The sequence below is a fragment of the Petaurus breviceps genome, unplaced genomic scaffold, assembly GCF_028583685.1.
Source record: "Petaurus breviceps papuanus isolate PSGF00001 unplaced genomic scaffold, PetGlider_PUasm1.0 171, whole genome shotgun sequence".
Taxonomy (NCBI): Eukaryota; Metazoa; Chordata; class Mammalia; order Diprotodontia; family Petauridae; genus Petaurus; species Petaurus breviceps.
The window spans coordinates 26,573,672-26,588,776 of record NW_027185754.1 but is presented as its reverse complement, the minus strand read 5'-3'; the positions used below and the strand labels follow the sequence as shown (position 1 = coordinate 26,588,776).

Genomic DNA, 15,105 nt, shown 5'->3' with positions numbered 1-15,105 from the left:
TGAAATATCATTAGAAAGCTACAGGGGCAGCTAGGTGGCACAGTGAGTAAAGCGCTGGCCCTGGAGTTGGGAGGACCAGAGTTCGGGTTCCGGCCTCAGACACTTAACACCCACAACAAAAAAACTAGCCATGTAACCTTGGGCAAGTTACTTAACCCCAATTGCCCTCCCTCCCCCCCCAAAAAGGAAAGCATATACAGTAAAACAGCTTTGCAAGCATGCTTGGTCTTGTTCTTCATCATCAGAATTTTAAAACTTCTAACTATATTTAATACTTATTGGCTTAGAAAAATCTCTCCAAGTTTTTTTTTTCTAAGCACTACATGTCTATTGTTGATAATATTAATTGCCTATTGTTTACTTTAAACTGCCTTAATTAGAAAAGGCTCTCTGCACACACCTTAACAATTGATTTTTTGCTGGTCTGTCAATTTACAATAACTTGTAAAAGGGCTTGCTTAACTGAATAAAAAACACTCACTTAAAACTGCAAATTCAAATAATCAATCCTGTATAGGAATTTGGTAAATGAGCAAACACAGAACAAGCACAGAAAATTTCAGAGCCAGTAGAGACCTGAAAGACTATCTAACATAATACCTTCATTTTTTACAGAGGGGCAGGGCAGAGAAGCAATATGCTCAAAGTCACCCTGTGGATTAGTGGCACATCTGGGATTACAATTCAAGTCTTTTATGGTATTTCACAGTAGAAACTGCACACTAAGTATGGCCAATTATAAAATAACGTCAGCTTGTATGTATATACCTAACAGTTTGTGGGTATAAATGCAAAATACTTTCTATATATAATCTCATTTTATCCTTCTACTAGCCCTTGTAATGTGGGTAACAGTCATTATTATCCCCATTTTACAGATGAGGAAACCAAAGCTAAAAAGGTCAATAACTTGATCAAAGTTAAACAGTAACTGCTAACAGTCATATAGTATGATTTCAAGTCCAATGCTCTTTTTATTACACTTCAATGGTCTCTAATTTTACTGACATGGGTATTCCGTTTGATAATGCAGATCACAACCTATTCATGACTGTTTATTCTGTGTAACTCTCATCTATGTCCTCCCACAAATCTAAAGGGAGAAGGCAGAGATGGGGAGTGGTGGAGTCTGCCTGTCCAATGTTTTGGATTGTATTCCTTGTATTCTCTTGACAGTGAATGGATATCAATGAAGCACCCAGGTTATACACAAGTAATCCTTTCATCTCACTATGTGATTGGCCTAACTTTTTTTTTCCCCAGTCAAACATTTCTCTGATGACAGTCTTTATTCATTTTTATTCTATTACTATTCTTAAAAAGATTCACAGAAGAAATGCTCATGATAATAGTTAGCATTTATATTGTGTTTTAAGGTTTATAAAGCCCTTTACATAAGTTATACAACAAAGGAAAATTTTATAGCATATTTCTACAGTTTACAAAGTGTTTTCTCACTCTCTGTGAAGTAGAAAAAACATTTTTACAGAAAAGGTAAGCTGAGGATCAGAGAGGTTAAGTGAAGTATCTAAGCTCAAAAAATAGTAGAACCAGGAATCAAATTCATATATTTTGACTTCCAAAATAAAAAACTCTATCCTTTACCACACAGCCCTTACAGAATATCTGTAACAGATCTTTACTGAAAAGAATACAAAATATCTCTAGTGCTAGCTAGTAGTGTAAGCTGATAAGTAGTTACTCAATAGTAGATGGAACACTGGAATGGGGTCAAGTGATGTGGGTTCAAGACCCAGGTCTTGGAATCTGCTTGCCACTGACTATGTAGTCTTGGACAAGTCACTTTCCTTCTCTAAAGACGATCCTTCCCACTTTAATACTGTATATTTTGGCATCTGTGTTCTAAAGTCCCTTCCAGTACTTAATAGTATATTCTATAACCTTAGGCTCCTTCCAGGTCTATCCATCTATATCCTAGGCATTCTATATTCTAAGTACCTTTCAATTCTCACTGAAAGACAGCCAAAAGTTTTTCACAGATGTGACATTTTACAATTTTATAACCACTCCTCAAGCTTTGTTTTTTAGTGATTTAGAATATGAATCACCCTGCTTAAGAATACTAAACAGAAAAGAATGACATAAAAATATAGTCTCACAATGAGAAATTATATCTACACAATAATCTTATTTGCAGAGAATACTTGGATCTATTTACTATTCCTAATTAGAGCATACTACTGCTTTTAAAATAAAAGTTAACTACAATTCTCCTTAGCCACATTTTGTTAAAAGCCTACACATGTGTAACAGAAAAAAAAATTGGGTGTAGGAACCAAATTACTTCTTTGTAATGCCCATTCACTGAAAGGGCACATGGTTTCCAACCAAAGGGGTAACTAAGTGGATGAAATCACATAAGCACTATATATTTTATGAATACCTGAACCAGGCACAAAAAGCAGCCCGAGCTGAAGAACTTCAATGACATTCATTCACTTCAAGAAGAATGACCATGTGAAGAAAATCTCCCCTTCATAGAAACAATTAAAAACAAAGGATAAAAAAAATTCTCATTTCTGTAGCACTTTAAGAATAAAAATGCATTTTCTTTATTCCTATCTTAAGGGTCTTAAGAGTTATTAATGTCCATTGGACAGAAGAAGAAAATTAGTTTTCAGAGGGACTTTCCCAGTCAGAAAGGTCTCTTGATGTTACCTTTATAGATAGTGTTACAATCTAGTACAGGGATATGACACACAAGCATGTAACTATAATACATAAGAGCATTAAAGAGGTGCAAAGGGGACATGGTTGTAGTTTTAGGAGAAGTTTAGTGTAATGATAAACATGACCAGTAGAAAACTGTACAGCCACTGAGTCACCCAAGGTAACAGAATTTCTAAATCTGGCGTATACTCTTAAGAAAGGCATTTGGCATCTTTCAAAACAGCAGTCCTAAGCCAAGCAGCCCACTCTTCTTCAGATCCAAGGGGTTTCACACAAAAAGCTACTCATGAAACAATACAACCTGGGAATTTTCTATCTTGGTCTGGTAATTACACACAATCAGAAAGCTTTTCTTCAGCATCAAATTGTTCTACTGTATCAGCACACTGTTTTTTCAAGTTAAATCAATAAAAATTTATTAAGTGCCCCATATGTTCTATGCTAAGTGCTATAGGTATACACAATTATATAAGCCAATAATGGTCAATAAAACCAAGATCCTGCATTTCCCAAGACGATCCATAAGTCTATTAATACACAAATGTCCACCACAGTCCACCTGACTATTATGTATACTTATAACTGGACATCTAGGTGGTGCACTGGATAAACGACAGAAATGTCAGGCCTACAGTCAAGAAGATTCTCTTCCTGAGTTCCAATCTGGCCTCAGACATTAAACTGGCTGTGTGACCCTGGGGAAGCCACTTAACCCTGTTTACCTCAGTTTCCTCATCTATAAAGTGAGCTAGAGAAGGAAATGGCAAACCACTCTAGTATCTTTGCCAAGAAAACCCCAAACAGGGTCACAAAGAAATGACTGAAAATGACTGAACAACATATTTATAACTATATCCTAGTATGCTTTTGTCTTACACTACAGAGAAAGGTAGGGAAATCATCAACTTACAGATTACCCAACCCCACAGAAACAGCCAGAAAGAGCAAGTGACAGACAAAAGAAAATAAAACAAATATTTTTAATAGAAGTCTCAAGATTATCCAGCTGAATCAAAAAAGAATTATTTTGTCAAAGAATTCTTTTCTGGAGCTAATCATGACTAATACTGTTCAACACTACCTTATTGCACTAGCTGATCACACCACACATCCAAAGCTCAGAACATGCCTATGATTGAGAAGGGTGTTAAGAAAAACCTGTTGACCTGAATGCCAGAACTGAAAATTTTCCATAAGCAGACAATGTGATTCCCCAACACTGTCCCATTCTCCTCAAACTGTCCTTGTCCCTGAATATCTAAGATCAAAATGGCTTCTCTCCATTTATTAGAGGCATGATAACCCATCATCATGGTTTTGTCCTTTGCAGTTAATCTCTCAATAATGTCAAGAATGGGGCTCCACAGACAGGTAAAGAGTAATCTCCAGATTTAGGGAAATCAGGATTCCATCTCCTAGGGAAGGACTTTCTGTCGATGGGACTATGGGATTAAGTTCTATACAAAAGGAAACACTGGGGATGGAAAGAGAAAAAGTAAATTGTGGAAATATCTCATTTTGTCAATACTATAGATAGGAAACTGAGGTTCAGTGAAGTTAAATGACTTGTCTATAATCATGAAACCAATCAATCAAAATGACTGGAGCTTAAAATGCCATAAAGTACTAACTCTCAGGTAACAATCTAGGTATCCAAATATGAAGGAATGTTCCATTCAATCACAGATAGTGTGTGTGCATCTTCATAAAACTACTATGAAAGCCCTTGAGTAAAGGGTTATACGATGACATGTTTGCTGTGCTTACTTAAGGGACCACGCCAGCATGGTATAGTGGTATCAATATTGGTGCACTGCTCAGTGGAGCTGTTGAGCACCTTGTGCCTTCCATTTCCTATTGGGCACAACATGTCCTCTGAGGAAAGGCTACAGTGGGCCGGCTGAGCATCTTCCATCTGCCCAAAAGGACTTCCCACTGCACAGGGAGTCTTACCACTTCCTGCTACTACAGCTCACTGCCAGCCTCCTCAGGTGAAAAGAGAAGCTACAGTATCGCAGACCAATCAAATACCTTGTATCTTCCTTCTCTTGCTGGGTACAGTATGTCCCCTGAGGGAAGGTTACAAGGGGCTGGGCTGGGTATTTTCCATCTACCCCAAAGCAATGATTTCCATCTGTGCCAGCACAAGGCAACCTCCATCTCCTGCTATCAGCCCAGTCACCTAACTGGAACTGGTAGAACCACAGGTACAAAAGAGGAGCAGCAGCAGCCTTCCATCTCTTACTATATCTGTCCTTTGAGGAAATTAGAAGGAGAAAGCCAGTGGGGAATGGGAACTGCTTTCTCTTGCTATACAGGTTCAACTTCCATCTCCTCCTGTACCCTTTTCCTACCTAATCTCTTTGGAGGTAAAAGGAGCTGTATGAAGTAGGACCTCCCATCTGACCATGTACTTCCCATCTCATATGGCACTTGCCTCCAGCTTGTTCTCCAACCTCCAATGGCAAGAGGAATGGCACCCTCCATTCAACGAACATTCTCACACCTGGTCATACAAGACGCCAAATCCCAATAAGATCACAGTTATATCCCAGAGATTCTGAACTCTTGCGGATTCCCCAACTGCCAATATATCTCATTCCTATTCCCCTCAAAACTCCCACCCCAAATTTTCAACCAAACATTACCCAGCCCTTCTACAAGGCCTGTTCCATAGGCAACAGACTTCTCTTCATCTTAAATCTTTTCTTCTCCTACTCCTATCTACTAGCTCTTACTGAAATCTCCTCCCTCTCTCCCACCCCATTCTTCCCCAAGATACACATTTCCTGGTCACCCTTGCCAGTACTAGCTGCATCTTCACTCATTCTCCTTGACTTGCTGGTTGAGGCAGGGGACTTGGATTACTCCTTGCTTCCCAATGCTACTTCCAGATTCTCTTGCTGCCTCCATCATTTGAGATTCATGCTATTCATTTTTAGCACCTAATCAGAATCATGGTGGCTCCTGCCTAAAGACACTCAGGGAACTTCCCTTCCTTCCTCAATGAGTTCAGGACATGGCTCACAATTTTTCTCTCCTCCCCAATTCATTTTCTTCATACTAGAAGACTTCAACATACATACTGACTCTACCTCAAATACCTTAACCACACAGTTCTTCAACTGCTTACTTCCCATGACCTCCTCTTTCACCCTATCTCAGTCACACACAAAGATAATCATACCCTTCATGTTACCATCACCCACAAATATACAATTTCTACGTTCAAGAATTCTTAAGTGCCCATATCTGACTATAATCTATTGACTTCTTATTTCTCCTTCTACCTTCTCTTACAAAATTTTACTGTGACCTCCAAATCTCTTGATCCCTCAGTTCTCTGCCTGGTCATCTCCCCTGCAATAGTCTTTCTCCCCTTTTCCCCAATTTTACTCAGTGGGGAAGCAGTTCAACTCTACACTATCATCTTCTCTTGAATTCCTATCTCCCCGTCCCAACCTTAAATCACTCTCACCACTCACTGCCCACACTCCTATATACATTCTGCTACAAGAAGATGCAGAAAGTTATGCAACCATTCTGAGACTGGGTTCACTACAAATTTATGTTCCACAACTTCAACTTCATTATTCCACTCTCCACAATGGCTCTTCCAAACCTCTCCATCCCACTGCAAAACTCCCATGATTCCCCCCACACACACACTTTCTCAACTGAGAATCTTGACTCATATTTTACAGAAAACATTGAGAACATTCCCCATGAGCTCTTCTACCTTCTTCTTGATTTCCTATCACTTAGATGCCTTCAGCTACTATCTCCTCCTTCATTCCTGTCTCATTCAATGAGGTGGTCATACCCTGTACCAAGGCAACCCTTCTAATTTGTTCAAATGATCCCATTCTATACCATCTCCTTCAACAGACTGCCCCCTCTAGTCATCCACACTCTTATCATTTATTTTCAATCTCTTCCTGGTTCATTCCTTACTACCTACAAACATGCCCATGTCTCCACCACCCTGACAAAGCCTTCAATCCTTTTATAGCTAACTATTGCATCCTATATCTCTTCTGCCCCTTGCAGCTAAACTCCTTGAAAAGGCCATGTGAAATACCGTGTTTCCCCGATAATAAGACACTGTCTTATTATATTTTTTTGGACAGAAAAACACCAGAGGGCTTATTTTCAGGGGAGGGCTTATTTTAATGAACATTGACAGCAATTTTAATAAACAAGTAAATGTGAACAAAAAAATGTACCTTTATTCAATAAGCAAATCACTGGGGAAGAACAGGATGACGCGCTCACTGCTGCAGCTCTGATTGGATGCAGCTCGGAGCGCGGTGTGCGTTTCGGGGGGAGGGGACGGTGCATACAGAGGGTAATAGCGCAGGGGATCACCTTCACTACAGTAGCAATCTCAATAGGTCTTATTATCGGGGAAAGGTAGGTGCTTCTACTTTTTTCTCCTCCCACTCTCTTATCTCCTTACAATCTGGCTTGTGACCTCATCATTCCAGCAAAACTGCTCTCTCTAAAGTTACTAATTATCTCTAAGTTGCCAAATCAATGGCCTTTCTCTATCCCTCTTCTCCTTGACCTGACACTGTTGATTACCCTCTTCTCCTAGATATTCTGTTCTCCTTAGGTTTGGGGGATACCACTATCTCCTGGTTCTCCTCCTACCTGACTGCTTCTCTGTTAGATCTTCATCCCAGTCACTGCCTCTATCTAGAAGTGTCCCTCAGGCTCTGTCCTGGGCCCTCTTCTCTTTTCCTTCTAAATTACTTCACTTGGTATTCTATAATCAGCTACCAGAGATTTGATTAGTATCTCTATGCTGCTGATTGTGATTCTCAAATCTACCTATTATACAAACTCTCTACCAACCTCCAATCTAGCATCTTCAACTGCCCTTCAAACATCTCAAACCGAATGTCCAATTTTAAACTCAACATGTTCAAAATGCAACTCATCTTTCCCCCTAAACCCTGCCCTCCTTCTACCTTCCTTATTACTACAGAGGTTAAACCATCCTCCCAGTCCCTCTGGCTTACAACCTAAGAATCAACCTCAACTCACTATCTCTTAACTCCTACTATTCAATTTGTGGGCAAGGCTAACCTATTTCATCTTTGCAACATCTCTCAAATATTTCCCCTCCTTTACCATGACACTACCAACACTCTAGTAAAGATCTTTATTATCTCTCTCCAGGAGTAATTGAACAGCCTACCAGCAGGTATGCCTGCCCCTGCCCCAAGTTTCTCCCCACTCCAATCCAACCTCTATTCAACCACTATAGTGATTTTTTAAAGTACAGATCCAACCATGCCCCTATCGCCCCCCCCCAAAAAAAAAAACTCCAGTGGTTCCCTATTACCTTCAGAACCAAATGCAAAATACTCAGTTTAGCATTCAAAGCCCTTCACATCTAGACCCTTCCTACATTTCCAGTCTTCTTATACCTCACTCCCTGAGATCTATACTTCGATCTCATAACACTGACCTCCTTACTGTCACTTGAACAAGACACTCTCTGGCTTCCTTTAAGTCCCAACTAAAACCCACTTTCTACAGGAAAACTTTCCCAGCCCCTCTTCATTCTAGTACTTTCTCTTTTTAAAAAATTATTTCCTATTTGTCTTGTATATGATTTGCTCAGTGCGTTTTTGTTTGTATACTATCTCCCCATTAGCCCATAAGCTCTTCGAGGACAGTACTGCCTTTGCCCCTTTTTGTATCTCCAGCGCTTAGCACTATGTCTAGTGCACAGTACATTAAACAAATGTTTAATGATTGATTGGTGGGGGCAGAACTAAACCAAAGAGGGATTGAAGAGAATCACAAAATGTCAGAAATACAAAGCACTTTAAAGATGCTCTAGTCCAATGCTTTCATTTTACAAATTGAGGAAGCAAAACTCCTGACAGATTAAATTACTTATCCAAGGTTATATGGTTAGGAAGTTGCAATGGTGGAACTTACAACAGGTACTCCGACTTAAAGTGTAAACAGGGAAAACCTGAGGAAATCTGATAGCAATGGGTGATGTTGCCTACACGCTCTTTAGTTCTAAAGGGATAAGAGGGAAACAAAAAGAGTCACTAATTCTTCATATCCCAAACTCTTAACCCTTTAGAATTTATAACTTCTAGTTTTGGTGGAGACAGCTGTGTTTTTTGGTTTATTGGTTTTTAACAAAATGTATGTGGATCACTGAGTCTTAAATAGCTTTTAATAAGTAGTTATATACTGTTCTGTTAAAAATATATTAAATTCCACTGTCAACTGAATATTGGGGGGATAATAATTATTTGAGCACAAAATTCTAGGCTTCCAACAAGCATATTCCTCCCAGATTTGTACAAGACTTACGAAATGAGATTCCTGCTCAAAAGACTGGGCAAAGATAAATAAGATCAAACTAAGGTATCCTGCAATGTCACATGAAAACTACTATGGAGAGGGCTCTCTGAAGGGTTGTGATGTGGAAGATACGTTTGATTTATTCTAGGGTCAAAGAGGACAGAACTAGGACTAATGGAGAAGTTAAACAAAAGAGGATTTAAAAATTAAAGCTCTCCAAAAATGGAACCATCTGTGTCTAAAAGTAATTGATTTTGCATCACAGTGTCCAAAGCTGCAGACTCCAGAAGTAGGTTCTTCATCTGTGTACAAGGAAGAAAACAGTTTTAAGTAGAGACTGCATGACCACTTGTGGATGTTTTAGGGGGGATTTCTGCTTAAGGTAGCAACTGGCTCAGATGACCTCTAAGGTCCTTTCTAATTCTGACTGTCTATGCTCAATGACCTAGATATTTAAGATCATAGGTGTCAGAGGTAGGAGAGAACTTAGAGATCATTAATCTATCCTAACCTCTTCATTGTACACATAGGGAAAATGAAGCCCCAAGAAGTTTACTGACTTGTCCATGGTTATATGGTTAGTAGTTTTAACAGAATTCGGACCTAGATCTTTTTACTCCAAACCCAATGGCTTTTCAATTCTAATGTTCTGTGTTCTAAGATTCTTTCTGATTTTATCACACTATGTTCAAAAGTCCTTTTCAGTTCTAACATTTCTGCAGTCTAGACTTCTTTATTCTAAAGCCTCTTCAAATTTTATATATGCTAAAGTCCTTTCCACCTCTAAAATTCTAAGAGTCAATGACAATTTTCATTTCTCATTTTGGAAGTATGATTATGAGAACAATGAAAGACCTATGGGTTTGATCTTGTTTTCTGGCTATTAAAGAATGCAAAGAAGGTCTTGAAAATAGGAAAGGCACTGATCATTAAAGGAGATTTAGTGGTATGTCACTCAGAAGATAATCCTTATTTCTCATCCTATATGGGAAAAGAAATAAAAAACATCTATGTAAGGTACTGTCCCTTTGAAGCTAGTATTCCAATCTTTTTATGGAAAAGCCTAGTCCATTAATGACTACATCCTCCTCATAACCCAAGATATGGAGCAAGTCACATAGACTTAAAAGATGTGCAATTTCACTCCAGGATTTTGAGAACTATAAAAGCATGTGTGTAGTTGTGCATGCTTGTATCCCAATATGAAATAAGAAAAATCAGCCACCATTTTGACATGGTCTTGACATCTATCATGATGTTCTCCTAGTGTGGTCAGGACTCATCCTGGTGTTGGTAAAACTTGCCAGAAGAGTAGCACTCATCCCATGTAGTCACTGTTCATTATCAAATTTTCAAATCTCATATCATTAAAAAGATAATGGAAACATTTCATAAAATTCAAAGTGCTACTCCTTTAAAGAAATGGGAAATCCACAGGGGTGGATTACTGCATACATTTTAAAACTTTTTTGATGCAGTGATTGGTTTTATGGCTTTTCCTCTTCTTCCTCTTTTCCTTAAAAAAAGTATATGTTATATGTGTTGGTTCTCTTGAAAGGAAAAAAGAGGAGGGATACTGGGAGAAATTTAGGTAGTATAGCAAAAAAGATATCAATAAAAATTTGTTTTAAAAAATATAAGTGCTAAATAAATGTCAGGTACCATTACTATTTCTAAACAGCAGAATAGCGAATCACTAAACTGAACAAGTATACCCCAAAGTCCAGTGAAATAACATGCTAGACTCCTATACTGTAAAAGATGATAAGGATCAAGAGACCACAAGAGGCTGCAAACTACTAATAGCTATAGGACAGAATGCAATAACAGTAAAATGTTGGGCAAATATAAAATTAACCATTCTAGTATTCTGTGTATACTAGCATAAGTGAGAATAAATTATTCATAACAAATAACAGCTCCCATTTACTTAGCATTTTAACATTTACTTTAACATTTTAACACCATGATACAGGAAGTACAAGTATTGTTATTCCATTTTACAGATGAGAAAATAAGGATAAGTAAGGCAAAGTGATGTGTCCATAATCAATTCTCTCATGTCAAGTAATAATGGGCCTGGACAAAATGGAATATGGGGGAAAAAACACAAATAGGCTTGGACCCAGAAAATCTCTGTTTGAACTCTAGCTCTGTTCTATTACCACTGATAAGTGAGAGAACTACTCTGTCATAGTCTCTTCATTCATAAGTCAGAAAAACTCGTGCTCTACTTACTTCACATTTGTTATGAATTCCCAATTAGAGAATGTTAAATAACATTTACAGAATGGTACACTTGAATTGTTTAAAATTGAAAAGACCTAAGAGATCTTCTCATCCAATCCATTAATTTTTTAAAAAATACACGCAAGGCCCACAAAATTAAAGTGACTTTCACGAAATAATAAAACTTCTAAGTGGGAGAGCCTAGATTCAAACTCAGGCAATCTGATTCTAAGGCCAATATTCTTTCTACTATACCATACATTTTTTTTAGAAATGTTATCAATTTTTAACATAAAAATGTGACAGATGGATGGATACAGAGACAGAAAGATAACTGCTTTCAAAATAATTGAACTTTAGTTTCTCTAGAGGACAGGGGGACACAGCAGCTTTACATACCTCCATGTCTGGTTTAAATTTATCTTCAAATACAGCCATTGCTGCCAAAGACCCCGAACCTATAAGAAATAAGATTCAGCTGATTAGAGTTGAAAGGGATCTTAGACATTGTCTAATCTAACCCCCTCCTCATTAGAATGATAAGGAAACTAAAGCCCAGAGAAGGAAATGCTTTCTAGAGAAGGAAGTAATATGTCCATAGTCACAAAGCAAATTGGAGGCAGATGTAAATCTTAAACATAGGTTTCCTAATTTCTTAACCAGTGCTCAAAAAGAAGATTTACTTAGTTCTTTGCCTAAAAGATGCCAAACTTCTCCACATCTATACTACTTTTAGGGGAGATGCTGACAAAGGGCAAAATACCACAAAGTTGCATTCAAATGTGAAAAAATGCTAAATCCTAATTGGACCACATATACCCAGTATATTCTTCTTCAAATAATATTCACATTTACAAAACTTGCAAAAGCCTGGTACTAGCCCTGCTTTAATTTATAGCATGGATAAGAATTATTCATAACAAAGTAATAACTCATATTTATTTAGGATTTTAATATTTACTTTAACATTTAACACTATGATGTAGGAAGTACAAGTATTATTATTCCATTTTACAGATGAGAAAAATAAGGATAAGTAAGGTTAAGTGACAAGTGTTCATAATCCATGTTACTAAGAGCTAAGACTCAAATCCAGGTCTTCCAATTCTACGGCCAGTGCTCTTCCAACTATTCTACACTGTTGAAGCATGAAAATGAGGTTAGAGAAAATGTGTAAAAGAAACACACAAAAAAGGAGAGAATGCCACATCACTTTATATATTCTGCTTTACTTTGATTCCTATGGCCCACATTTCTACTTTGGCAGATTGTTGGGTATACTGCTAAATACCATGCCAGAAGACTAGATTGTTTTAATGAGCTGTCCTGGTAACAGTCACCTTGACACACGGGGAAGACACTAGCACACCAGCAATGACACATTGGGAGGAAAGTAGTGTCCTGGCAACCGTAATGGGACCTCAAGCTGCTGCCACCAGTCTCTTTCACTACTCCTGTAGAGCGTGGCTTTGGGACGATTATTTTCAGTCTGTCCTCTGAAAAGTTAACAACTGAGTAGCCCCAAAATGACAGACACAGAAACATAAATATATCATCTCAACAGTGATTGGTTCAAAGGTTTTGATTGCATGGATATAACTGGCTACCAAATTCATCTCAAGTAAAGTACTGTGGAGGTCTCAGTGTTATAAATAAGTACATACTCCCTTCATGGATATACAAAAAAAAAAAAGCAGCTCAGCACTATTTGAAATTTTAAACTTGCTTTGTTCAGAAAAGAGTGACTCTTTAGAAAACCATCATCTTGTCTTTACTGGATCCTGGCAATATTTCAGGATGCTCTACTTTGGGAGCAAGAATAAAGTTGGTCACAATTTTTTACTCCAATTAGAAGATTTTTTTGGCATTTATGACTTTTTAACTTGTTTTGCATACCACTATCTATTTAGCTGGGTCACAGAGAAAACCATATTTTCTATTTAAAATGATTTGTGTACATCGCTTGACCACCTCAATGGTTTTAGCAAAGGAAAAAGGCAGCGATTAAACAGTTTCAAATGAGGTGTCCTGCTGATTTTATCAAGTCGGCTGAATGTATAATGAAAAAGGAGCCGCTGACAGTGACACCACATTGAGAAAATACAGACTGCCTTATCTGAACCATTTAAGGAGGTCCAATTATAGATCAAATTTAAAGGGTAGAAACAGCAGATTTACAGACACAAATCAATGAACATGGTAATCCCGATGAATATGACAGATACTCCTGTTATGGAATATTGCTGTGGTTGAGGATCATTACCTTTACAGTACCAAATACATCACATCTAAGAGCAGTAGGAAGCAGGGAGTGCGGACCTGTATTACAAGCGATGACTATTCATTTAGGCATTGGAGCAATTGGCAACTCCAATTTCTTTTCTTCCCCCTACTCCTTTAAGAAAATTAAAACTGAAAATTAAAGAACTCTTAAGAAGTCTTTCAAAGCATGGAGAAAAACTAGATATATAAATCAGGGCTATCACAACAAATTAGTACAAAATCACCTAATGTTGGGGTTAGAAGATATACCTTGGAAAACAGAATGTTAGAAACCAGGATCTAAGAGCTGTAAAGGCCTTAAAATAGAGAATGTTAAAGATGGAAGAAACTTTGGAAAATAAAACAGCAGAACCAAAAGGAACCTTAGAACAGAATTTCAAAACTGGAAGAAGACCTTTGAGATCAGTACTCCAAATTGTAGAGGAAAAAAATGAGTCCCAGTTGGAGACCAAGTGAGGAAACTGAAAGGTGAAGTAACTGCCCAAAGTCACAAGGTCAGTAAGTTCCATTTATAGTGGAAATATAATTTACCTCCTAGCAAATTCATTAAATCACAATATCCTCCATCCTTAAGAGCTTGAATTTCAATCCAATTCGACAAGCACAAATCAAGCAACTACTTCATGCAAGGCACTCTGGTAGCTCTGGCTTTACAAAGATAGAAAAAGGGAAGAATCCAGGACCACCAGGGGCTTACATTCTCCTGGAAAGAATTACAATCTCTGATATGTATGCAGTTAACTTACAGTTTGCAAAATGTTTCATATAGTACAGTATTTTATCATTTACACATCACAACTCTGAGAGGTAGAAAATAAAGAAAATATCTTTGTTCCATTCATCTTCTTGTGAGATACACCTTCAGTCTGAGATCTCTGGAACAAAGGGAATTAGTAAATAAAGCTACTGTTTAAGACAATCTACACACAGCTTCAGACTTCAGGGATAAGTTATCCAAGCTGGGCAAAAGGAGGGGAGAAAAAGGACTATGCTTATGAACAAATGAAAAAGCTACAATATAGAGTATCACTAATGTTTTATAGCAATATAAATTATTATTGCTATATTATAAATTATTATTTACTATTTACAAATGGTAAATGTATCTTATTTTTAAAAATCAGGTCCAGGAGTTTAAAGCCAAGAGGATGCAGGGCACTATGCCTAGAGATCAAAAACTACCAAGCAAAAGTAAACATGGAAAGGATACAGAGTAAATACTGTAAAAAACTGTAATAAGTTATATTTAAAACAAATAGAATTACTTATTACCTTACATCTTAATAGTGCTTTAGAGTTTTCAAGTTTTCACATACATTATCTCATTTGATTTCCAAAACAGTACTGTGAGTTAGCCAGTAACTGAACATTTAGATTTGTTATATGTGTGAGAGACAATACTATGTTAAGTATCAGAAGAAGGAGAGGTTAGAGATCTCATTTTCTTTATTTTACCTATGAGAAAAAAAAGGGTCCAGAGAAGGCAAACTATTTGCCTGAGGTGACAACGCTGGTAATTATTAAGGATAAAAACTTGAGCCTAGGTCTTTGAACATGAATCCTTTC

The 15,105-nt window shown here is 37.5% G+C and overlaps 1 protein-coding gene across 1 annotated transcript in view; it reads right to left on the bottom strand.

Annotated features, from left to right (window-relative positions):
• Nucleotides 1–15,105, bottom strand: part of PSMB7 (proteasome 20S subunit beta 7) — a 93,906-nt gene that overhangs the window by 39,346 nt on the left and 39,455 nt on the right. Inside the window, exon 6 of the mRNA XM_069082785.1 lies at nt 11,656–11,714. Within this exon, the coding sequence (XP_068938886.1) occupies nt 11,656–11,714 (59 nt within the window). The remainder of the gene's footprint in view (nt 1–11,655; nt 11,715–15,105) is intronic.